The sequence below is a fragment of the Rhinatrema bivittatum genome, chromosome 14, assembly GCF_901001135.1.
Source record: "Rhinatrema bivittatum chromosome 14, aRhiBiv1.1, whole genome shotgun sequence".
Taxonomy (NCBI): domain Eukaryota; kingdom Metazoa; phylum Chordata; class Amphibia; order Gymnophiona; family Rhinatrematidae; genus Rhinatrema; species Rhinatrema bivittatum.
Window position 1 is genome coordinate 77,983,228 of NC_042628.1, and position 26,800 is coordinate 78,010,027.

Genomic DNA, 26,800 nt, shown 5'->3' on the forward strand with positions numbered 1-26,800 from the left:
CTGGGGTGTATACCATCCGGTCCTGGTGATTTACTACTCTTTAGTCTGTCAATAAGGCCTACCACATCTTTTAAGTTTACCGTGATTTGGTTCAGTTCATCTGAATCATTACCCATGAAAACCTTCTCCGGAACTGATATCTCCCCAAACATCCTCTTCAGTAAATGCCGAAACAAAGGAATCGTTTAAAAGTTTTTGCAATGGCCTTATCTTCCCTAAGAGCCCCTTTAACCCCTCGATCATCTAATGGTACAACTGACTCCCTTGCAGGCTTTCTTCTTTCTTCCACTGCCAGTCCTCTCTTCTTCCTTTCTTCAGCCACTAGCAGGATGGGCTGTTCTGGAGACCCCGAAGGGGCCTCTCCCTGTCTTCTGCCACTCTCCCAGGTGTGCCGCCCGTCGCATACCCAGGAGTGCCAACCTTACAGTAAGTACAGTTTAATTATACTCAAGGTCTCCAGTTCACTAGGATAGGCTAGTAATTGCCACAGAATTGTGAAAACGTTCTCTCTTTGCCCGTGACTTGCCTGGCACCCTTTTATTGTGCTCCAGCTTGTACAGATAACAGTGGCAGCTCCTGCTCCCTCTGCCTTACTTGTTCCTGGTGACAGTGATGGCTCAGCTCCCTCTGCTGCTGTTAGAAACATGATGGTAGAAAAAGACCTTATGGCCTATTCAGTCGGCCTATCTGCCCAACTAATTCAGCTTTGCAATTCCCATCACTTCGTCAGAGACCCCCTCTGTTTCTGCCATGCTTTCTTGAATTCAGAGTCCGTTTTTGCCTCCACTTCCTCCCCAGGAAGGCTGTTCCTTACCCTCTCTGAAAATACATATTTCCTAAGATAACTTCTGAGTCTACCCCCTTTCACCCTCATTCCATGACTCCTTGTTCTAGATCCTCCTTTTCATTGAAAGAGGCTCGCCTCCTGAACATAGAAACCTCTGCGGGGCAAAAGACTGATGAGCACAAACTGGGAGAGATACCTTGGGGTGATAGTGTCTGATGACAAAGCAGTAGCTAAGGCCAGAGGATGCCGGGCTGCTTAGAGAGAGGCATAACCAGCACAAAAAAAGGTGATAATGTCCCTGTACAGATCCATGGTGAGGCCTCACCTGGAGTACTGCGTTCAGTTCTGGAGACCTCATCTCAGAAAGGACAGGGACAGAACAGAAGCGGTCCAGAGAAAGGCAACCAAAATGGTGTGGGGTCTGCACGGAAAGCCATACGAGATGAGACTGAAGGATCTTACTAGTATATCCTGTGAGAGAGGAGAGATATGATTTACAGACCTTCATATACCTGAAAGGAATTAATGATGCGCAAAAGTCAAATCTTTTACGATTGAAAGGAAGCTGTAAAACTATAGGTCAGGGTATTAACTTGCAAGGGCGAAGACTCAGGAACACTGTTAGATTGTCAGGAAACACTTCATCACGGGAAGGCTGGTGAAGGCATGGACTAGAGAATGGAAATGAAGCAATGGGATAAGGTTTCTAATATTATACCTTGGGGGTAGCCTGTACAGAGCGGCAGCTGCTACCACCCTTAAGAGAAGGCTTGGGGGGAGCCTGCATGGAGAGGCTGTAAGGGCTATGGCCTGGTATGATGGCATCCTCCTCCCCAGCCTGGCACCCCAGGTAGATGCCTGTCTTGCCTGCCTGTCTGATGGCCCTGGTAACAGATGACAGCAGTAGCCCTACTCTTTCTGCTGTAGCTATTGTCCAGGGGGGGCAGAGGAGAAGAGAAAACCCTCCCTCCCTAATGTCTCTGTTTTTGGCCAGGCTCTCCCTCTCTGTTCTATTTTTTGATGGATTCCCCCTAACACACTCTTCCTGCCTTCTTCTTCTCTCTGCACTCCTTCCTTCAAAGCAGATCTCTCCGTATCTCCCCAACCAACTCTCTTCCTGCTACCTGCTTCTATGGCTGGTTGGCCTCTCATACAACATGAGCACAAGAAACACATCCATCCTGCAGCCTTGCTCATTAGCTCATCAGCGTCTCTCCTGGCTCTCTGCTCAGACTTCACAGGTTTCAATTTAAAATTCAGAGGCCGGCCTTCTCGTGCTGCTTCATGCTAGTGTCCTACAAGCATTGAATGTGAACACTGTGAAGCCCAAGTGTAGCAGAGGCAGGAGATTCACTGATTATAGCAATTCTTTCAGCTTGTGTCTGACCACTGGCCCCTCTCTCCATCTTCTTGTGACCTGCAGCTCTTGGCTATTCCATCTGATAACTGATATCTCCCCCCCCCCCCCCCCCCACACACACAAAGCTAAACCACTACCTTTTGACGCCCACTATTCTGACATCTGGCACCCCTGGGTAACATGGCAGTGGGGAAGTAAGGTGAGGGCACCACTCACAGTGCAGTCCATGCTGACGTATTTCCTCTCTTGCACTCTTTGCAGGCAATAATTAATTAAAAGCTTCTGCAGTTTAATAGTCCCCTCCCCTCAGGGTGGGTAAAGGTAAGAGCACTGATCACAGTGCAGGTGTGTGGCACTTAGGTTATATATATTGAATATGTCTGGAAATCAATATTGATTCAATTTTTTTTTCCTGGAAAGGTGAATGGTGTCAGTTCCTTTTTGCCAATCTCTCTGAGCGATGAGAGGCTGAAGATATTTCAGAGTGCCAACTTTGTTGTTATCAAAAGTGATTTCCTGATGAAAGTCACCTACAACTGGCAAGACAATTTACTGGTGGAGCTTCCCAGCCGCTATTCTAACCTCATTGGTGGCTTGTGTGGCGACTTCAATGGAAGCCCCAGTGATGACTTCAAGACCCCGTCTGGGGACACGGCAATGAATCCTATAGAATTTGGGAAAAGTTGGACAGTGGAGGATGGGGATAAGTTCTGCAGGCATGACTGCAATGGGAATTGCAAGCCCTGCCCCCCTGAGCTCACCAGGAAGTACGAATCTGAGAATTTCTGTGGCTTGATAACCAAGGAAGTTGGAGGGCCTTTCAGTGAGTGTCGTAAGAAGATTGATGCCATCGAGTATTTAGACAACTGTGTGTACGATGTGTGCGTATATGGTGGAGCCAAACTGATCCTGTGTCAGTCCCTGAGTACATATGCAGCTGCCTGCCAGAGAGAAGGTATCAATATTTCCGAATGGCGACGAGCAGCAGGATGCCGTAAGTACAACCTTCATGAGTTATGTAGACCATAGTCAAGCCCCTTATTTATTGGAGGAGGAGAAGTCTAGTGACTATAGCATGGAGTTTGAATCCAGAGAGCTCCTGGGACATGAATTCTGACCTTGTTTCTGCCATAACTCTCTGTCACTCCGCGCAAGCCACTTTAAATCCCCCCTGGGATCTACTGCAAAACAAGATATCTGTCTTGTTCTGACTTTCCTTGTGATTTTGTTTTTAAGATGGGTGAAAGGAATTCAAGATGTAGGAGAGAAGATTAGTAAGCATCATGCTGGAATTCTGTAATTACCACTTACTCTTCTTTAACTTTTTTAAATAGTTTTCCCGTTTTTCGCCCCTCTTCAGATGACTGTCTTAAAGATACAGGGGAAGTCGTCTTCAAGGCCGATATCCTCTCTGCCAGTTTAGTTGCCTGCTGTGGTAATTCTCTTTCCTTGCAGACTCCAGTGCTGCTGCTTCTAGGGCACAGATCACCCAAACATGGGTCCGTTGTCTCCAGCACTCAGCCTGCTGGCAGAACCACAGAGCCACTGTGCTCCTGTTTCAGATAATATCCACCCATAACCGAATGTGCTATGTTTCCAGAATGTTCCAATTGTGTAGACAAGAACATTAACAGGTAAGAACCACATTTTTGCTTAGCAGATGGGTGCTAAATAGCCTGGCATGCTCTCCTGCACCTGCTCTTTATCAGGGCTTGCTAGGGCCAAAAATGTAACATTTATCTTGGAGCAAGGGTTAACTTTTTAACACATACTATTTAAAGGAACTCTTGCCAGCTGAGCCCTTGAAATAGTATGTAAGTTAAAAAGTTAACACTTATGGCTGCTGGAGTACTTGATGGGTGATTCAAATGGAGGACAGGAGAGAGTGAGAGTGAGAGAGGAAACTGGGAGAGAAAGGGAGAGGAGGAGGAGGAGTGGAATGGTAAGATGAACAGGGACAGAAAAGGAGACCAGAAAGACCATGGAGCAGGATGACCCTGGATCTTTGCACTCTTTTCTCAGATTCTATTTTTACAGGGTAATTTTCAAAGGGACGTCTGCCTATAAAGCAGTGCCTTATGTACCGAAATGGCTTTTCACCTGATACGTGGTAAAGCTACACCCGTATGTAAGGCTAGCGCAGATGTTTACCTGGACTGAGTGCAGGCTTTCTGGGGGTGGGGGTTGGGGAGGGTTTTTAATTCACAGGCATGTTTTCTGTTTTAAAAAGTTTGTGTCTACATTCTCAGGGAAAATCTATATGGACATTATAGCAGGTGAAAAAATGCATTCGTAGATGTGGTGAGATAATTTTCAAAGCAAATATAAGCACAAAAGATCACGTTGAGAATTTGTGTAACTTATGCATAAATTTGCCCGCTAAATTACTCCCTAAATTTCCTGATTTCATTGTTTATGGCATTTACGGATATGCATTTGCTTAAAATGAATAAACAAAACACAACAAATAAGGCCGATTTGCTTCAATTAGGGGGCCCCCTGAATGAAATGAACATTATTCATTGCATTCATTTTAAACGTCTGCATCGGGGGGCCGAGGGCATAGACTGAGGCCCAAAGCAGGGGCTGCGGTTAATGCCTGAGCGTGACCCCGGGGTCTCAGCCTAAGCATGGCTAAAATGCAGAGGACTTGGCTGAGTCCTCGCCAAGCAAACTTAACCTGATCCGTGTCCAGAAGTGGCCAGGCCTGACCCTGGTGCAGCTCCAGCAGACAGCATCACCGGACCAAGTGGACATGTGGTTATTGGGTTTGCCTAACTAAGGGGGTCATTTTCTATAGCTTTCGCACGCGAAATGTCCCTTTTCGCGTGCGATAGCTAGATCAGGGCGGAGTCGGGGCGGAGTCAGCACAGGAAGGGGAGGAGTTGGGGGGCACCAGGGGCGGACGCTGCGGAGACATCGTTGACGGCGAAAAGGGTAAGGCCCCTTATCGCAGCCAGTAACGCGCCCCAATAGCACCACCTTTCATGCTGGTGCCGTTGGTTTGCGAAATCTGGCAGCGATCGCACCGCGGTGGTACGATCGCTGCTGACTTTCGCAGGCCCACCCCCCGCTTCGCCTTTCCCACCCCCCAGTACCGTGCGATTCACTAAGGCCTGCAATTTTAGAAAATCCAGGCCTAACATTTTTTTATTAGAAGTGGTATTTGTATTGTCAGGGTCGGGGATTGGGACTTTTGAGATTCTGTGCTTTGTTTCCTTTGTATTAACTCATATCATTTTTGGCTATATCCCGCAGGGTTTATCTTTAAACTATAGGGAGGCTCGAATTATGGGGGGAGACTCATGCTGGGAGGGTCTCCTGCCCTTGACATTGTTTTTTGATTCTTTTTCCTATATGTCTGGGGGAAATTTGGCTGAATGAAGTCACAAGGGAATGTGGGATGGATACATTCGGTAATTAAGAGATCTAAAATTCTCACGGCATTAAGAAAGCAATCCGAAGCTTTCGCTCTTTTTCAGGAAACACACTTGAGAGCTTCACAGCATGTTAAACTGCGATGGGACTGGGTGGGCAAGTTTTATTTTTCCTCTGCTTCTACACGATCGGTGGGAGTCGCCATTTTAATTCACAAAACTATTTCATTTACTGTTCATAAACAAATAAAGGATCCTGCTGGCAGACTTTTTATATTGGTGGCTATGTTTGATAATAAGCCATTAGTGCTATGTAATTTATATGCCCCTAATAAATATGACCATTCTTTTTTTCATAAGATCTATCAACATCTCCTTCCCTGTGTTGATCAAGGCTTGATTCTAGGTGGGGACTTTAATTTGATTCATGATCCCAATTTGGATAGGTCTCACAGAGTGAAAGGGGACAAAGATATGCCGCGGAAAGGTCTAGATTTTCTGGAAAATATGTTACATGTGGTGGATGCATGGCGAGTTCTACATCCTTCTGAAAAAGATTTTACCCACTTATCCAGAGCTCATTCCACCTTTTCCAGTTTAGACTACATTTGATGTGCCAAGAGATTTTTTTCTCAAACCTTGGCTACTGGAATAGATGTGATCACAATTTCTGATCATGTCCCTGTCCGGATTCAGATTTCATTTCACTCTGGTGACTCAGTGTTAAAAAGCTGCTGTTTTTCCTATTATTTAGTGACATAAATTTCTTTTCAGGAATACTTGCAGCAAAAATGGAAGGACTTTGAGAGTCACAATGCTCTTCCTGCAAATGATCCCATTTTTTTTTAGGTACACAGCGAAGGCTGTGCTCAGGAGTAATATTATTTCTTATATGGTCCTTAGGAAGAGAGCTCCTGATAAACAGCTGTTACAATTGGAAGCTCAGCTATGTCAGGCTAAGTGTCTGCTCCTCAGGACTAATACGACACAAAATAGAGAAAATTATATGTCTATTCAAGTAGTGTTGAACTCTTTAATCCACCAGCACACTACTAAAAGCCTCTTGTATTATCAATTTAGGCCATGTCACTAACTCTAGTCCAGAAATCTTCATAGTTTTCGAGCTTTTTGTACTCATTTATATTCGTCGGAAGGTTGGGATGCAGACAAATATCGATTCCTACATTTATGGTAGACCAACTGCAGTGGTTAAATACACCTATTTCCTCTGACGAGATTTCAAAAGGCATTCATCAACATTTTAAGTCTCCGGGGCCTGATGGTTACAGTTCGGAATTTTTTAAGGCCCTTATAGAGCAGCTTTCAGGCCCACTAAGCTCAGTTTTAATGCTTCATTGAGAGGGGACAGTTTCTGAAACATACCAATTTGGCACACATTGTAATGCTACCAAAGCCAGGGAAGGACCCTCTTGCTCCATTCTCTTAAAGGCTAATTTCCCTATTAAATTTTGACCAGAAGCTTTTTCTGGCAGATCATCTGGTGGTGCTCCTTACTAAAATTATAAGTCCTGGACAAGATGGATTTGTCCATCGACGTTCTGCCTTAGTGAACATGTGATCTCTTTTACCTGCTGTAGATCTCTGCCAGCGAGTACAAGAACCCATTTTGGTAGTCAGTTTTGATGCTGAAAAAGCAATTGACAAGGTGGAGTGGAACTATTTATTTTTTATACTCTGGATCGGATGGGGTTGAGTGGGCTTTTTCTTAAAGCTATTCAATTATTATATTCCAAGCCTGTAGCTCAGATTGTAGCCAATGGCATGCAATTGGAAGTTTTCTCTATAGCTACCAGCACTAGATAGGGTTGTCCCTTATCCCCACTTTTATTTATATTGTCCTTGGACCCTTTGTTGGCTTATATGCAGAACTTGGAAATGGTACACGGGAAGTTGTTCCCAGGTATTTAAATATGTGGCTTTTGCAGATGATATTTTGACTATTCTCACTGACTCTGTTTCCTCTCTTCCTGGGTTATTGGGTATTTTCAAGGATTTTAGAGCGTTTTTAGGTTCCAGGTTAAATGTAGATAAGTCTGAGGCTCTGGCTTATCCTCATTCTTTGTCGACCAGCTGGGGGGGAACACTTCTCTTTATGCTGGGCTGACAAAACTTTTAAATATCTGGGACTCCATATCTCTCTGGACCTCTCAACTCGCTATGATTTAAATGTCTCAAAATTAGTGGGTGCCGCAAGGGATAAGCTATGGGCATGGCATGAGCTGTCCCTTTCCTTCGGAGGCTGTATTAACCTTTTCAGGATGGTCCTTTTCCCCCAATGGTTTTATGACTTTCAATTTCTTCCCTTGCAGTTGAAAGCCAAGGATAAACAGCATTTGGATGCGCTTTTAAGGATTTCTCTTTGGAGGGGGAAGAAACCCAGAATACCATTGGCTTGGCTAAGGCAGCCAGGGACTCGGAGGGGCTCACGGATTTAGGAACTTATATCCATGCCAGCCTATTATGTATTGTTAAGAATTGGATAACTGACAAATTGCGTTGTGTGAATATTCAAGGGGAAAAAGCCTTATGGACCTGCTGGATTTACGTTATTTACTGCATGCAAAATTGGCTAAACACCTCTCACAGAACGTTCTAATTTTACCTGGGCTCGTTTATCTAAGTTGTTGGGCACGGATTGGCTTTGTTCCCCCTTTTTGCCAATTCATGGAAATTTAGAGTTTAAACCAGGTATGGATTCCATCGAGTTTCACCAGTTTAGGAACAAGGGGATCATGTTAGTGTCTCACATGCTGGATACGGAAGGTCATTTACTCTCCTTTGAAGAATTGCAGGCTTGTTTCGAGTTGCCTGATAAACTGTTTTTTTCATACGCGCAACTTCAACATTATGTTAGGACATTGTCTCCCCTAGCTTTACAATCCTCTATAGTAGATAAGTTTGATGATTTTTTTGCTTTTCAAGGATGTTAAGCGTTTATTTTTATCTAAACTCCAAAAGGCGCTTTTACATTTTGAGGTGGAGGATTCTCTGCCTATTTCTGTGGCCCGATGGAGTAAGGAAGCGGTGTTTCAGGTTCAACCACAGGATCTACAGTTCAATTTTAAACATCTGACAGAAGTGTCTGTTCAAATGTATTATAGGGAAACGCAGAACAAACTTCTCAGACGAGCTTATGTGTCCCTTTAGCATACAAAGCTAAATTGTTTCCTACCAATATTTGTTCAAAATGTAATAGCTGTGTTAACCCTCTGTCTCATGCTTTTTGGGAATGTCCACCCATTCTCACATTTTGGGGGAAGATTGTGTCCTCCTTGGAGCAGCTGATGGACCAGAATATTCCACTAACTTCATTAACATTGCTTTTTCACAATTTCCTGACCTCATCGGTTTGGGGCACTGGCAACCGTACATTGGTCTGAAAAGCCAGTGCGGTGGGGAAAAAATTGATTCTAATATATTGGAAAGATTCTGAGACTCCCTCGTTTTGGCATTGGAGGAATCTTTTCCATAAAATGATGCAGGTGGATCATTTTTTGCCCCACCACACCTTTGTCAAAAGTACTTTATGTTGATTTGGTAACCTTACATTCAATCTCTCTCTCATAGAGCACATAGTATATTATTAAATGGGTAAGTGCTTTCTGTGATGAGTTACCCTGACAGGTTAAGGCCTAGGCCTCTTGGGTGGGGAGAGTGGGCTTTCGTTTTTGTTACACGTGCCATCCACGGCAGACCCACGGCACGGCCCTCTCACCTTTTCTTAAGGACTCCAGCCTCTGGTTCCTCCTCGCTGGTGGCAGTGGGCCACCAGCTCCGTCCTCGGGTCTCCCCCGGTGCCTCCAGCCCCGCTGCAATCTCCAGCATTCCCGGTCCTGATGCCACTACTCATCGGGCCTCTCCGCATGACCCATGGAGAGACGCCACCACTTGCACCGTGCCCCTCCCTAAGTGCGCACGTGCGCATCACTGATCCTTATGAAGGGACTGCGGCGGGAACCTATAGAGTATTCAGGACGGTTGTGGCTGCAGGAACAGTTTCAGAAATATCACAAGACTTGACTAACTTGGTTTGGGTGAAGTTATTTATTTACAGTGCGTCCCAAATGCATAAAATAAAGTAATACGTCACCTTGCATCAGGCACACATATTAGGTAGACCTACAGCATACGGATATCCTGTGAGGTCCTACCAGCTCCCCTAAGGCCTCTTCTAGCTCTCTAGGCCTGGGTTCTTATGGGAGGGTGAAGGGAACCTCCCTTCCCCCAGAATTGCTTGCGGCCTTCTGCCTTAAGGAAGGCAGGGTTAGATGTCAGGACACCCCATCACAGACCTCAGCAGCGAGGCCTCTTGGAAACTCCTTCGGCTGGACAGGCTCACTTGTACTTGTGACTGTGCTCTTCCTCTTGCTCCTCCCACTCTATAATGGAACACGTTGTCTGAGGAGCTTGGGCAGTTAGATCCAGGTGGAAGGCATTTCTTTTCAAGCAGCATTATTCTGTTAGTAACAGCTGGTTTGTGCTGTTTTGATAGTCAGCTCTTTTAGAAGGCAGGTTTATTGGGGTATAGACTGGATGTCCCTGCTCCCAGCCCTTGTGTAGTCAGCTGCAGAGGGACAAACCATTCATTACAGCATCTCCCCCAGAGTTTGTCTGGAATTGGACGTCTGTTAGGCACAAGGGGGGGGGGGGGTGTCTAGATTAGGTAAGAGCAGGGCAGATGTAGTTTGCTTTGAGAAGGGAAGGATGTGTATCGTGTTATGCTCTCTGAGTTAGACCCCCAGTCTGACACAGGAGAAGAGAGGTGCGTGCCTTGCCAGTTCCTGTAATAGGGCTGGAAGGAAGAGGGATATTAAGAAGAATTTCCAGTTCTTCTGGTTTTCTACATTTTTTACCTGTTCCACTCCTGGCAGGCTTAATCCCCTCAGGGGGGACTGTACATCTGTTCAACCAGCGTAAGAGGAGACTGCAGCACCCTGTGTGAGAAGAGATCCTGAGTCAAGGATTTTGCAAGTTTTGTAATTTACCAAATGTGGGGGAAGGGAGAATTTTTCTATTCCCTCGACACCACTTCCCTCTGAACTGGAGATTTTGGTAGCTGTTTCCGGTATAGGCCTTTCCTCCTTTTGAGGAGGAGTCATGAGAGGAGAAACATCTGGAGGCAGCCCACAGAGTCTACACCCCGGTACACAGGACACGGCCAGGTGAAGTTCGGGATTCAACGTGGACCTCAGGTACTGTGGGAAGGGATCCGGTCACTTGGGAAAATCATCTTTCCTTACCATGGAGGTTACCCATGTTCCAAGCCCTGCCTGGAGAGACATTTCCACAGAGTTAGAGAGCATCCAAATCCTGGTTCATGTGAATCTGGGAAAGCTGGAAGTAACTGGATATTTTGGAGGTAATTTTATAAAGAACATAAGAACATAAGAAATTGCCATGCTGGGTCAGACCAAGGGTCCATCAAGCCCAGCATCCTGTTTCCAACAGAGGCCAAACCAGGCCACAAGAACCTGGCAATTACTCAAACACTAAGCAGATCCCATGCTACTGATGCAATTAATAGCAGTGGCTATTCCCTAAGTAAACGATTAATAGCAGTTAATGGACTTCTCCTCCAAGAACTTATCCAAACCTTTTTTGAACCCAGCTACACTAACTGCACTAACCACATCCTCTGGCAACAAATTCCAGAGCTTTATTGTGCGTTGAGTGAAAAAGAACTTTCTCCGATTAGTCTTAAATGTGCTACTTGCTAACTTCATGGAGTGCCCCCTAGTCTTTCTACTATCCGAAAGAGTAAATAACCGATTCACATCTACCCGTTCTAGACCTATCATGATTTTAAACACCTCTATCATATCCCCCCTCAGCCGTCTCTTCTCCAAGCTGAAAAATCCTAACCTCTTCAGTCTTTCCTCATAGGGGAGCTGTTCCATTCTCTTTATCATTTTGGTTGCCCTTCTCTGTACCTTCTCCATCGCAATTATATCTTTTTTGAGATGCGGCGACCAGAATTGTACACAGTATTCAAGATGTGGTCTCACCATGGAGCGATACAGAGGCATTATGACATTTTCTGTTTTATTCACCATTCCCTTTCTAATAATTCCCAACATTCTGTTTGCTTTTTTGACTGCCACAGGACACTGAACCGATGATTTCAATGTGTTATCCACTATGACGCCTAGATCTTTCTTGGGTGGTAGCTCCTAATATGGAACCTAACATTGTGTAACTACAGCAATGGTTATTTTTCCCTATATGCAACACCGTGCACTTGTCCACATTAAATTTCATCTGCCATTTGGATGCCCAATCGTCCAGTCTTGCAAGGTCCTCCTGCAATTTATCACAATCCACTTGTGATTTAACTGCTCTGAATAATTTTGTATCATATGCAAATTGGTTACTTCACCCATCATATTCCTTTCCAGATCATTTATAAATATATTGAAAAGCACCGGTCCAAGTACAGATCCTTGAGGCACTCCACTGTTTACCCTTTTCCACTGAGAAAATTGATCATTTAATCTTACTCTCTTAACTAAACAGGAGGAAATAGCTATTGGTCGTTTATCTAATGATGACTCGATTGTCATAAAACCTGCTGACAAGGGTGGGGGCATTGTGGTTTTAGACAGGGCGGAGTATGAGGCAGAGGCACTACAACAGCTGGGGGATACCTCTTTTTATACACTGCTGTTAGAAGATCCCACTGAATCCCTTCTGAGGGACATTAAATTAATAGTCCAAGGGGCGGTTGATTGCAACATGATTACCAGTAGAGAGGGTAAGTTCTTGGTGACTCCTTACCCTGTCATGCCGGTATTCTACACCCTTCCTAAAATTCATAAAACTCTTATTCGACCACCTGGCCGCCCAATTGTTTCCGGTATTGGCTCCTTATTGGAGCCACTGTCAAAATTTGTTGATGTTTTCTTGAAACCCTTTGTACCTAAGATCCGGTCGTATGTAAGAGATTCCTCTCATTTAATCTCTATTTTGGCTAACTTAGTGGTGCCACCGGAGAAGTTTTTCTTTGTTACCCTAGATGTAATTTCTTTGTATTCGAACATCCCCCAGGCAGATGCTCTTTGGGTTACAGAGGATGTTCTGAACTTGCGTCCGGCACCCCACCGTGTTTATACAGCCTTTTTGATACAACTCTCAGAATTAGCTTTGACAAAAAACTTTTTTCGATTTGACAAGACCTACTATCAACAGATCAAAGGCACAGCTATGGGGGCCACTATGTCCCCCAGTCTAGATTGTCTGTATATGGACCATTTTGAATCATCTCTGGTTTACCCCTCTGAGTGGTATTCATTTATACATGTATGGTTACGCTTCATCGACGATGTGTTTATCATATGGGTGGGTACCGATCTACAATTTTATATGTTTATAGACTGGCTGAATACATTGAACAGTCATTTACAGTTTAATTTTTGCATTCATCCATCCCAAATTGCTTTTTTAGATATTTTAATCTCTGTGGAGGAAGACCAGTTTGTAACCACGCTCTTCCGCAAAGACACGGATCGTAATACGTTATTATCATATACCAGCTGTCATCCAAAGGCACTACGAGACAACATCCCTACCGGTCAGTTTTTAAGACTCCAGAGGCTGTGTTCATCTCGCTCTGATTTTTTGACCCAATCACAGTTAATGACTACCCGGTTCTTGGAGAGAGGCTATCCGGCACGAGTGGTTAAGAGAGCATTTAAACGCGCCCTATATACAAACTGGGATTGGCTCTTCCTTCCCCCTTTGGGATCGGATGAGGGATTTTATAACTGCATTCTCCCTTTCTCGATTGTGAGTAAATCAATTGCTGACATGATTCGGAGACACTGGCATTCGCTTTCTCTATCTAATCTTTTTCATGGCTCTCTCCGTTTCACCTTTCGGAGGGGCAGGAACGTTCGTGATCAGTTGGTCCATACTGTATTTCCCGGAAATGTGAGAGAGTCAAGTTTGGAGGGGATTCATAGTCCCTGTGGGCACTGCACTATGTGCAGCCACACAGATACAACCTCTGTATTTAAACATCCCAATACTGACCGTATTTTTCGATTACGGGCTAAATCTGATTGCACTACTAAAGGTGTGGGGTACATAGTGCAATGCCCCTGTCCCCTTCTGTATGTTGGGAAGACTACCAGGATGGTGAAAACTAGGATGACTGAGCACTGTTCTAATATTCAGCATTTAAGAATGGATGAACCCTTGGTAGCCCATTGGTCCTAGTTTGGTCATTCCATCTCGGATCTCTTCTTTTCCGTACTAGAGGTAGTCGTCCGCCCACCTCAGGGGGGGGGGGGGGTGTGTGTGACTTTGCCAAAGTGCTGGGAAGAAGAGAACAGAGATGGATATACACTCTTGATACTGTGAGCCCGAAAGGTCTAAATAAAGAGATTGAATGGCACCTGTTTGGTTGAGTGTGTGCTCTGTTGTGATTGGTTCTTGAATCTCGCGATGGAATCCTGTTTCGCGCCAATCTCCTGCTTTAAATGTTTGACACTAATGTGGGCGTTCGCGCTCCTTGACTGGTATGAAAGGTATGTACCTATATGAATGTCTTAAATGTAGTAGCCACTTTTCTGTGTTCCGCTATATGTATATATTTTTTCTTTACAGATTCTATTGAAACCTTTGGTCCCTCCCGATGCAGCCACAGCGAAACACAGGCCCGTATCGGGGGACTTAGACAAGTCACTGTTTGTTATTTGTGGAGTTTCCAGTTATACAGTTAGAAATAAACACAAACTTGATTTTGAAAATTGGTGGAACTTAAGATTTGTACTTGCACTATTGACTTTGATTACTTGCTTATGTGCAAGGTTCTGCTTCGCTGTTCTTTTGGTAATTGAAATCTCCCATTATTACTGCACTGCCAAATTGGTTAGGTTCCCTGATTTCTCTTATCATTTCATCATCTGTCTGATCATTTTGGCCAGGTGAATGGCAGTATACTCCTATCACTATACTCTTACCCAACATATATAAGATTTCTACCCATATATAGATTCTACTGAGCATTTAGTCTCTTGTATAATCTTTTTCTTGTTGGACTCTATACCCTCCCAGACATAAAGTGCCACACCCCCACCAAGTTGATCCTCCCTATCATTGAGATATAATTTGTACCCTGATATAGCACTGTCCCATTGGTTATCCTACTTTTATGAGGTCTCTGAGATGCCAGTTATGTCAATCTCATCATTCACTGCTTTACACTCGAACTCTCCCATCTTTCTTCTTAGACTTCTGGCATTGGCATCAGACATTTCAAAGTGTGATTTTTGTTTGTATTAAGAACCTGCTTTTCAGTTGTTTGGGATAATTTGGAAATCATTAGCTTTGGTGATTTTTTACATATAGGCACATGGACTATGTTTGCTTTTAATGGAACCTCTCTGTTGGGATGCCCTAACTCTCCTGTTTCATTAGTATCCTTCAAGGATACATTTCTCCGAACCATGCACTGCTGAGTGACTGTCGGCTTTCCCCCTTCTTCTGGTTTAAAAGCTGCTCTATCTCCTTTTTAAAAGCTTGCACCAACAGCTTGGTTCCACTCTGGTTAAGGTGGACCACGTCATTTTGGAAAATCTTCCCCTTCCCCAAATGGTTGTGCAGTTACTTAGAAAACTGAATCTCTTTTCCCTGCACCATCATCTCATGGAAAAGGGATTCAGGAGTTATTCATGTAAATGTAATAAATATACTGTCGTAGCAATTTTAAAAAGCCAATTACACATGTAAAGTGCACTTACACGTCAATATCCTATGAATAATTCAGTGGCATACATTGTAACAATTTTCAAAAGCCCAGTTACATGGGTAAAGTGCATTTACATTGTGCTAAATCCAATTTAAACATGTAAATGCTTTTTAAAATCAGACCTTTTATGTTTTACATCTTGATTCTTTTATAAGGAATTACAGTAAACCTTAATGTGAACACCATCGAGTGACTCCTGCCTGGTTTGTAAGTGAACCTGTCCCGAAGAGCTATGGTAAGACACATAAGGGAGAGCACTACTGCCTGGGCCGAGAAGGTTAGGCTTCACCCCCACAGAAAGGAGCCACACCTCGAGGACGCAGGAAAAGGGGACGGAGGAGTAGGAGGACAGCCCCAGTCATAAATTCTTTTGTGGCCCTGCAGGATAGGTGGCATCCGACAAGACAGGGTTACATCTGTTATTAGTTTGTCCTGAACTCTCTATGCAGGATTTCTGTGTGCCATTGTCTTCATGTTCTTGTTTTTCGTGTTAACTGATTTATGTCTGTTCTAATGTTTACATTGCTTTGGGCCTGGTGCGTAGAAGATGATGCAGATTTTTAATAACATAAACAGAGTATGCCCAGTACTCTTCTCCTTGTTTTAAGCCTATAAATAATTTGGCTGAGGAGAGAAGCAGGAGAGCAGTGGAAGCCCAGGCGAGGAGAGAGCTCCAGGAGAGGGAATGAAAGACATCTTTGTGGCTTAAATTGTACCTTGCACTCCTTTTGTGTGTTACCTTTGATCACTGTGCCAGGTCTGTGGGAGGGAGGGTGAGCACACGTTTCTATCCATCAGGGGCTTGTGGTGTGAGAGGATGAATTGTGCAAAGATGCAAGCAAGTGTGTGTGTGTGTGTGTGAGTGTGTATGAGTGTGTGAGTGTGTGTGTGTGTGTGAGTGTGTGAGTGTGTATGTGATTGTGTGTATGTGAGTGTGTGTGTGTGTATGTGATTGTGTGTATGTGAGTGTGTGTGTGTGCGTGTGTGAGTGTATGTGTGTGCGTGTGTGTGTATGTGTACGTGCTTGTGTTTGTGTGTATGTGAGTGTGTGTGTGTGTGTATGTGTGTGTGTGTATGTGAGTGTGTGTGTATGTGAGTGTGTGGGTGTGTGTGTATGTGGGTGTGTGAGTGTGCATGTGAGTGTGTGTGTGTGCATGTGAGTGTGTGTGTGAGTGTGTGTGTGAGTGTGTAGATCTAATGGGGAGGAGAGGGGAAGGGATGGTAGTTCCAGAAGGAGAGTGGAGGGAGGGAGGTAAAGAAAGAGGAGGAAGAGTTATCAGTAGGGCAGAAACAAAGCAGTCAGGTCAGAGGGGCACAGGAAGGAGTCCACGGAGCCCAGGTCAGACCCATTAGACACCGAGTGGAGGTCCGCAGGACACTACAGTAGAAGGGGACACAAGGAGGTGTCAAGAAGGCATGGACTCCCTAATCCATGTGATTCCTACGTCTGCCCAGGAGGTAGAGGGCATAGAGGAGGAGCAACGTGCACAGGACGGGCGGAGGAAAAGGAGCCAGAGGCTGGAGCAAGCACCATGGAGGCAGGGATTTACTAAAGAGCACTTAGTGTAACCGGTTATTAAAACTTAGATTTTGCTATAGCTCGAGGCTGCATGCTGTTCCTTATAAAAGAACAGAAAGTTGCTGTATCCTCTGTAAATATAGAAAAAAGGTTTCTGCTCTGTTGCTAGGCAACAACAGAGTTCACAGAAAGCGGGCGCCATGAAATATTTAAATTAGGGGGTCGCGTTAGCTAACGAGAACCCAATCGACGTCGGACGTCCGCCAGTTAGGAGAACTGACACTGAGTTTATCAGCGTCGGTTTCCCTCAACGCCGCACAGCCAGGGATTCAGGAAACGGACGTTTGTCAGTTGAGCGTCCGTTTCCTGCACCCGACTGCCGGTATTTTTTTTTTTTTAACTTTATTTAGTTTTGTTTTTTCTCCTACTTAAAGTCGTAATGATATTAAGTAGGAGGTAGTATAGAAAAGCTGTTTTTTTTCTGCGTCCTAGTCGCACATTTATTTTTTTCTTGCATCGGGGGTGAATAGCTAAAAGCCTCATTTGCATGAATTTGCATGTGATGAGCGCTATCAGATTCCCTCCGCGTCGGACGGGCATTGTGGAGGCGCTAATCCCCTTATTGCATGTACAACCCACGTTCGTCTGAGCGCACTGTATTGCATCGGGGGGTGAATAGCTAAAAGCCTCATTTGCATGAATTTGCATGTGATGAGCGCTATCAGATTCCCTCCGCGTCGGATGGGCATTGTGGAGGCGCTAATCCCCTTATTGCATGTACAACCCACGTTCGTCTGAGCGCACTGTATTGCATCGGGGGTGAATAGCTAAACGCCTCATTTGCATGAATTTGCATGTGATGAGCGCTATCAGATTCCCTCCGCGTCGGACGGGCATTGTGGAGGCGCTAATCCCCTTATTGCATGTACAACCCGCGTTCGTCTGAGCGCACTGTATTGCATCGGGGGTGAATAGCTAAACGCCTCATTTGCATGAATTTGCATGTGATGAGCGCTATCAGATTCCCTCCGCGTCGGATGGGCATTGTGGAGGCGCTAATCCCCTTATTGCATGTACAACCCGCGTTCGTCTGAGCGCACTGTATTGCATCGGGGGTGAATAGCTAAAAGCCTCATTTGCATGAATTTGCATGTGATGAGCGCTATCAGATTCCCTCCTCGTCGGATGGGCATTGTGGAGGCGCTAATCCCCTTATTGCATGTACAACCCGCGTTCGTCTGAGCGCACTGTATTGCATCGGGGGTGAATAGCTAAAAGCCTCATTTGCATGAATTTGCATGTGATGAGCGCTATCAGATTCCCTCCGCGTCGGACGGGCATTGTGGAGGCGCTAATCCCCTTATTGCATGTACAACCCGCGTTCGTCTGAGCGCACTGTATTGCATCGGCTCCCCGAAGAGTGAGACCTTTACAAAGAGGCAGTTAAGGTTTGCAGCTAAGAGCAGAGAAAGGGTTTATTTCTTAGGGTAACGGTTTTTTCTTACTGAAAAAGAAATTTAGTGCTGGAACGCCCTGCTTCTTCACTTTAATTTGTTTATGTGGAAATGTGGGCACTGCTAGAGGATGTTGACGAGGGGATATGGAATTACCAGGATTATTTTCTGCAGCTGCAGGATTCCAGCATTGCCATAATAATAACTCTGCCTGCCTGCAGAAGAGCTCAGCGGCAGAGACAAAATAACACCTGATAGATATAAACTTTGGTGGAGGGATCCCAGGGGAATACTGAAACCAGCTTCCCTATGGTTTGTGGGGTAACGTTAAGTATTTGCAAGCAAACTAATGTTACGTACTGAGAGTGTGTGTATCTAGAAGGATACGGAGGAAACCCTGAAAGATCACTGTTCTGGCAGAGAATTAGCTGGAACTATTTTACTGACAATGATATCATCTGAGTAAGCCTTCCTGTGCTAAAACAAATCCCAAACAATAATATACAGCAATGACGGTTGGGCAGAGAGTGTTAAAAAAATGGGAAATGTTGACGAGAGGAGTTCTTCATGAGAGATTTTGGCAGTTTTAAAATAGATAGATATATTCACATATAAAACACTATGGGGTAGATTTTATAAAAATACGCCCGCGCGTACTTTTGTTCGCGCACCAGGCGCAAACAAAAGTACGCCGGATTTTAATAGATATGCGCGTATCCTTTAAAATCCGGGGTCGGTTCCTTCCACCCCCCCGCACCTTCCCCTCCCTACCCCTACCTAACCCACCCCCCCAGCCCTATCTAAACCCCCCCAAACCCCCACTACCTTTGTTTTAAAAGTTACGCCTGCCAGATGATCCGAAGCAGGCAGCGAAGAGACGAAGCGAGGACACAGGCCACTGTTTCGCTGACGTCACTTACCGGGGCCGACTTGCTGCTTCCTGTGCTGTCCCTTTAAGGGGCGGGGCTTCCCACGTGCACGCGCCCAGGGAGAGCCCCGCTGAGGAGAGGAGGGCGGTGTCGGCAGCCATGCGGCAGGCTGTGGGAGGCCTTCCGCGGAGCAGAGCGCGTCGGGTAGGGCCGCGGCGGCAAAGGTAGGAGAACCGCGGGCCGCAACAGCTTCTAGTTACCGGTAAGCAAAGCCCCCAGTTTCCTGTGGCAGCTTTTTCAGTATTTCACAGCAGTTATGTGGAGATTTGCATAATGGTTTACATCTTTGACTATACAAAAAAGTCCATTTTTAATTGAAAAACGTTTACGTTGTTTTTGAACAATATTTAAACGATATAGAAACACTTTTCATGAAGTACAAAAATACAATAATTATCAAGTACAAGCATGCATGTTGCAAGTTTTTAATTGTGAAATGTCACTTTTGTTTTGAATTGAAATAGTACAATGATCCCTTTTTATATTTCCTTGAGAAAAATGTTTTTTTTTTAAATATTTTTATATTTTCCTGTCGTCTTTTCAAGCATATGAGCTTGAAAGGTATATGCTGAAATTGTCCTTAGCAGCAGTGGCCCATCATGCTGTTAACTGCACAGAAAGATATGTGTGCATATATGAGGCAGACAGAGAAAGGGGTTGAATTAACACAAGTTTGAAACTCAGATACTTGGTTTTCTATGAATTGAAATCAATGCCCTCTTTGCCAGCTGTGCAACACCTGCAGCTGCAGACTTTTCAGAGCACATCCAGCAGGTCATCGCAGGGGATGTATGGTTGGCCACATATGCAGGAGCTAGAACATCACTCCATCCAGGAAGTATATCCGTGGTTTGATTTAGGCAATCTTTTGTGGCTAGGACATTTTGAGTGTTTTCTCCGTCAACTCCTTCACCTTCTCCGGTCCCACTCCCTTCAGCACAGGGAGGGAAGATGGGCGGGATGCGCTAGATAAGGGATCAGCAGGTCTGTTCCAGCCTCAGCCCCTTCTGTTTGCTGAGGAGAGCGGCTGGAGCAGGAACCAGAGAGAGAGAGAGCTGAGACTGAAGGCAGGCATCTTGTACCTTTCTTCAGATGATGGAATTAGGAGGTGGAGGAGCTTCAGATTTGTAAATTATTTGGCAACAGGCTAATTATTTAGCTTCTCCCATGGCCACAGACTCCTGCAAGCTTAGGGGCACTGCTGGCTATCGATAAAACCAGAGGTGAATCTGTAGATGCCTGGATCCCCTGCATACAAGAGATGGCAGGTCACAAAGAAACAGAAGAGGGGTTACTTAACAGGTTAGACACGCAACCATGGCGCATCCCTTGGTATTATTTCAGCTACTGGACAGGCCATACTGGCATACCCTATAATTTGTGTAGGCAAGGCACAAGAACAATTTATGTTTCAACCTACATTTTTTGTTTTTTTTTTTTTGCAGCATTCACTTGCAACAACGTGAACAGTCATTACAAGCTTTGTGGCACAGCCTGCCCGGCAACTTGTGAGGCTCCATCGGCTTTTGCCACCTGCAATGATCCCTGCAGGGAAAGCTGTCAGTGCGACGACGGTTTTGTACTGAGCCAAGGTCAATGCATCGCAAAGAGCAGCTGTGGCTGTGTTTTCAGGGGGTTCCCCTACACGCAGAACGAGAGGTTCTGGGCGGATGAGAGCTGCACGGAAGAGTGCTTCTGCAACCCCGCCACCAGTGACGTCCAGTGCGCGGTCAGCAAGTGCAAAGCCACGGAGCGGTGTGGCATTGTGAATGGAGTCAGAGGCTGCCAACCCACCAGCCACGGCATCTGCTCCGCCTCAGGAGACCCCCACTACGTCAGCTTCGATGGTCAGAGGTTTGACTTTCAGGGCACTTGTGTTTATCTGCTGTCAGGACGGAGCTCCAAGAGAGAAGATTTGGTGGGTTTCCAAGTACTGGTCCAGAATGAGCACAGGGGCAGCAAAGTTGTGGCTTTCACCAAAATCGTCTCTGTCCTTGTTCATGATCTAGAGATAACAATCAGCCAGGCCTTTGCTGGTAAAGTGCTGGTAAGTTAGTCTTCCTTTACTGAATGCTTATGTTCAGGAAATAGCCTTACTACGTTGTGCTCGTGTATTCTCAATGACCATCAGATGAAGTCTCTCAGAAGCTGGCGAGCCTTGGACCCCACTATAAGAAGCCACAAAGGGAGAGGTGAAGCAGCTTGGTACAGTAAATTAGTAATACTTACTTAACCTGGCATTTGGGATCCACGTCTGGCTCTTTAAGATCTTTGGAGAGACTGTTTATATAACTGGGTTTTCTTAAGGAGCACTGAAAAAAATGGAATTTCTATGTATATGCACAGATATCACAGGTAGATAATGCAGACAGAAAGATACTGAGGCAAGGAAACCTTTTATTCTTTAAGAGGCATGAGCTTAATCTAATAAATTCTTGCGTAAGAGTTGCCTATTGTTATCCTAATTAGGCTAATGACTCCTTCTGAGATGTTAGAAGGAGTCATTTTAAAAAGGCATTTATGTGGCTTAACCAATGCTTTACCTAGGAAATGGCCCTTTAGAAACATTGCACAAGCAATATGCATTTCAGTTTATGCACAGACACTTTGCATGCATGCACGTTTACATTCCAGGGGATGGACTCAGGGCAGGGTTGGGACATAAATGTAGACTTTTTGTTTTAAAAAGTGTGTGCATGAATTCTCTCAGCAAAACTATTTGGTTTTTTTTAGCTCATGCCTTTTCATTGGCACTTCTAGGCGAGTTACATTCAAGCACAGACATTATTTCCCTGTAACTTAAGCTATTCCTGAAGGGTGATGTGTCTTACTGAAGATATGAAAGAGTATCAGTGGGATTTGAACTCTGGTTTATCTCCTGCTGCTCGAACTGCTAGGCTACGCCTCTACTCCGCTGTGTATACCCAAATAGGTGCAATTGTGTGCTCCTAGTTTTGCCAGGATCATTTTCAAAGTGAACTTACATGCCCACAAATGTACGAGGCCTGTTATAAAATTACTGCCTCAAGTTACAGGAGGCTCCCGTTAATGTATTAGCCTAAGCACGTGAGGACAGTTTCATTTTCTGTTTACGAATGATTCACAGGTGAATGATCGCTTGATAAACCTGCCTCAGAGCTTCAGAAACGATGACATCCTAATATACAGATCAGGCCTAGAGGTGGTTGTCAAAGACAAATCTGGTCTCAAGGTTGCCTACGACCAGAAGAGCCACGTCACAGTCTCCATTCCTAACACATATGCCGGTGCTGTCCAGGGTCTGTGTGGAAACTTCAACGGCAACAAGACAGATGATTTCCTGAAGCAAGATGGCAGCATAGCCCCAGATGCTTCTGCCTTTGGAAACAACTGGAAACTGAGAGATGTCCCAGGATGCACTGAGGATAAAAAGCCAATCTGTCCAGAAATAGTGGCCATGGAAGACCATCAAAGAGGAGACAAGAGCGACTGCGGGATCCTTCTGGATCAGAAGGGCCCCTTCAGAGAATGCCACAGCAGGCTGGACCCAGAGGGCCATTTTAAAGGCTGCGTTTATGACTCTTGCTTCTACAAAGGCCGGCAAAATATTTTCTGTGAAGTCATCGCAGCTTACGCTGCAGAATGCCAGGCTGCTGGTATCACGGTGTATCCCTGGAGAAGAGACACATTCTGCCGTAAGTGCCCTGAATTCTTAGATTGCTCCTCAGAGAGACTCCGCTACTTCATGTGATGATGACAATTATAATAAGGATTTGGATTTACTGAGTGCGTTTCAGCTGTCCCAGTGTTCTGTCTCCGCCGGTGTTGTCATCCGCTTTCCCAGGTCTCTGACTCTGAGGCATGGTTTGGCCAACAGCTGTTTTCATAGATGTGTGCTCCTCACACTTAAACACATTTTAGAATTACAAGTAGGCATTTAGGTGTGCTATTTGGAAAAAGATGATTGACACTTAACAATGGGTCTGGTACATCCATGTCCAAGAAATTTAGTTTAAAAAACAAATTCTCTCTTGTTTAATAGCTTATCTGACGTGCTTTGGCTTGGGGACTTTGCAATTATGAGGCCAATTTTAAAAGGATTTTACACAAGTTACTCTGCAGGAAACGCTCTGTGCATTTTTAAACAGGAACAGGTATTCTAATAGTGGCAATAATTTAGATTTATTTAGTGTATTTTAGAGATAAATCGTATCCCATAGTGTTAAAACCGTTTTAAATTTCTCAGAGTTAGAAGGCCATTTCTGGTGCTGGGTTTCCATGAAAGTTTTCTAAAAGGAATAGTGTAGAAAGAATATTATGATTATTATCGTAACCTACACATAGGGCTCATTCATTAAGCCGTGGGAATCACAAAGTCACGGTAAAAAGCTCTGCTGCTTTCTGGTTCCCGCTGTATTTTTCCTTGTGGTTAAATACTGTGGAAAAAGCTATCACCGCGGTAAATATCTCTGCTCTTTGTGCAATGGCAGCCCTGGGACGGCTTAAAGGGACCAACGACCCTGAGTGAGCTACCTCCCAAAAAGTATTCAAAAGCCCCCGGGGTCTCCAAAGACACCTGTTCCACCCCCCCTCCCCCCTCCCTCTGAGGTGGCCCATTGTCAAAAGAATAGAAAAATAAAATCTTTATATTGGTTCTAGACCCTGATCCTCTTCCAACCTCTCCCCTTTATCACAAAATCTGGCCCCTGTAGGCTGGAGCCCCCAACTGGAATCATCCCTTACTCTCCAAAATATCCCTGGTAGCACCCTCTATGCTCCTGGCCCAGTATCCGCCATTTTGCAAATTGGCGCTACCCATCCTTAGCTCCTATCCCATAAGAACATAAGAACATAAGAAATTGCCATGCTGGGTCAGACCAAGGGTCCATCAAGCCCAGCATCCTGTTTCCAACAGAGGCCAAACCAGGCCACAAGAACCTGGCAATTACCCAAATACTAAGTCGATTCCATGTAACCATTGCTAATGGCAGTGGCTATTCTCTAAGTGAACTTGATTAATAGCAGTTAATGGACTTCTCTTCCAAGAACTTATCCAAACCTTTTTTGAACCCAGCTACACTAACTGCACTAACCACATCCTCTGGCAACATGAGTACTTTCCATTGGGAGGGGCTTATTTGGGGCCATTGGCCTCTTTGAGACAGGATCCCAGGAGCATTGGGATATGTGTTAATGTCCCGATGCTCCCAGGTAGAGTTAGCTCAACTCAAGAGTTGTAGTTAAATAAGGCAGCTTGCTATACTTTTGGCATCTGCATTTTTTTTTATTTGCATCATGTAGGGTACTTATGAGCTGATTAGCATTCATGTACTGCGTCATCTAGATGTGTCATTTAAGATCTATGCAGACAACATGCAATTCTGCATTGCTTCAATTTTTTTACCAGGCTTTTTGCTATTTATCATCTTGCCTGGTTCGGATAAAGAATTGGCTGCACGATGATAACCTTGCTCTGAATCTCCAGAAAATGGAGACTGTCTTACTTTCTCACACAGAACCACTTGATCTTCCCACCTGATTCTCATTGAATGACTTCCAATCCTAATTAAACCTCAAACACGCAATCCAGTCAGGTTTTCAGGATGTCCACAATGAATGTGCACAAGATAAAGTAGCATGCACTGCCTCCATAGCTTGCAAATCATTGTGGATATCCTGAAACTTGACTGGCTGGGGGTTCCCCAGGACAGTTTTGGGAACCTCTGTTCTAAGGTGAGCAGCACTATATCAAAGCCCTCATCCCTTTGTGTATAAATTGGTTACCTGCAAAAAATCAGGTGCATGAATCTTACAACAATTTAGTTTGACCTGTTCTTTGATGTGAGATTGCTATAAGAGAATTATTTGCAAAAATGCAGTACTACATTTTTACATTTCATTTTTTTCTTCCAAATTTGTAGACCCAGAGTGTAATGAAAACAGCCACTATGAAGTATGCATCGTTGGCTGCCCTACTACTTGCCAGGACCTCCTTGCCCCCTCCTTGCCCCCTTGGGATGTGACGTGCAAGGAAGGCTGTGCATGCAATGATGGCTTTGTCCTCAGTGGTGACCTGTGTGTTCCCATTTCTCAGTGTGGATGTGTGCATGGAGGATTCTACTACAAGATTGACGAGATATTCCATCCTGATGGCCAATGCGGTCAGGAGTGCACCTGCCAGGACGGTGGAGCTGTGGCGTGCAAGGATTTCTCCTGCAGTCCCAATGAGGAGTGCAAAGTGGTGGCTGGTGTTCAGAAATGCTATGCAGTTGGCTCTGCCACATGCTCCGCTATTGGGGACTCACACTACTCTTCTTTTGATGGCCACAATTTTGACTTCCAAGGCCATTGCACCTACGCCTTGGCCAAGCCATGCCCTACAGCCACAGATGTCATAGCTTTTACTGTCAATGTAGAAAAAGAGACATGGGAAAATGGAGAAGTGACTGTTACTAAAATGGTGGCTTTGAATGTGTACGGTCAGAATCTAATAGTGAGGAAGAAAGGCAATGGATTCATTGAGGTAAGGAATTCTAACTTTATCGCAATGCCTTGTTCAAGTCCTATATTTTTGACTACATTAGTCAAAGAAGCCTTTCATGGTGATGGGAATTATTTTCTGTCCCCTTCAGGCTTGAAACCTCTTTCTTACAAACTGAACAGATGCATTACATTTTGATACTGGCAATAGTTTTTTTAGGTTCTCTGTATCCAACATGTATAAATACCTTGTCACAGAGTGGAGAATCAACTGGATGGAGGATTTTTCTCAACACACATGTAAGAGCCAAGGGCTGGAACTGAAGGGCCCAGGGAGTAGGGGCCACAGGGAGGACCATTCAGGATAAGACAAGACAAAGATTGGTCAGGGCTAGACATGACTAGGACTGGGCAGGACCACAAGAACTGGACAAGGAATACAAAAACACAGGCTAACAGGAAACTACAGCAAAGCAAGGTACATACAAGACAAGGAGGCTTAGGCAGGCCACAAGGCAAGGCAGAGCGAGATAATGAGGTCCAAAGGCCACAAGGTAGGGCATGAAGAGGCACCACGTTGTGGGAGAGGCAGGGCTCTGTGAGGACCTTGCTGAGTCATGGGATCATCAAGGAGGTTGCTAGAGCAGGCGAGAGCCTGGCTCTGTGAGGACCTGGCTGGCAGGAGGGGGGATGCCTAGCAGCCAGGACTGTTACAGACCTTATTAGGCTCCGGTATTGCACTGGGAGCATATAGTTTGCTTAAAGCATATGTGGGTGCCTTGCAATAATTGTGGGGAGCACAGTGATAATGAATCTAGAATTCATGAGGTTATAGCACTGAAGAGAGGACAGCTTGTAGCAACAAGTGCTGAACCTCTGAGGTTGTAGCACTGCTAGCAGTGGCATTTATGAAGCTCTTAGACTGTGAGGCCCTGTCTTAGTGATAATGATTATGAAACTTATTGAATTAATATTAGGGATATTCAGATTTGATAACAGCTATTGTGAATTTCAACTGTAACTGACTACAGTAGTTTCTGCTGCTACCATATAATCTTTGCTTTGATGTGCATATACAGTGGGCCCTTGGGTTACGAACTCATTTGGTTCCAGAGGGCTGGTTGTAACCCAAGTTGGTTGAAAGTC

At 44.9% G+C, this 26,800-nt stretch overlaps 1 protein-coding gene across 1 annotated transcript in view; it reads left to right on the forward strand.

The window, feature by feature from the left end:
* The window catches only part of LOC115075931 (IgGFc-binding protein-like), a 145,246-nt gene that overhangs the window by 53,340 nt on the left and 65,106 nt on the right, over positions 1 to 26,800 (forward strand). The window contains exons 13-16 of the mRNA XM_029576899.1: positions 2,568 to 3,141; positions 20,641 to 21,242; positions 22,302 to 22,869; positions 25,096 to 25,697. Of these exons, the coding sequence (XP_029432759.1) occupies positions 2,568 to 3,141; positions 20,641 to 21,242; positions 22,302 to 22,869; positions 25,096 to 25,697 (2,346 nt within the window). The remainder of the gene's footprint in view (positions 1 to 2,567; positions 3,142 to 20,640; positions 21,243 to 22,301; positions 22,870 to 25,095; positions 25,698 to 26,800) is intronic.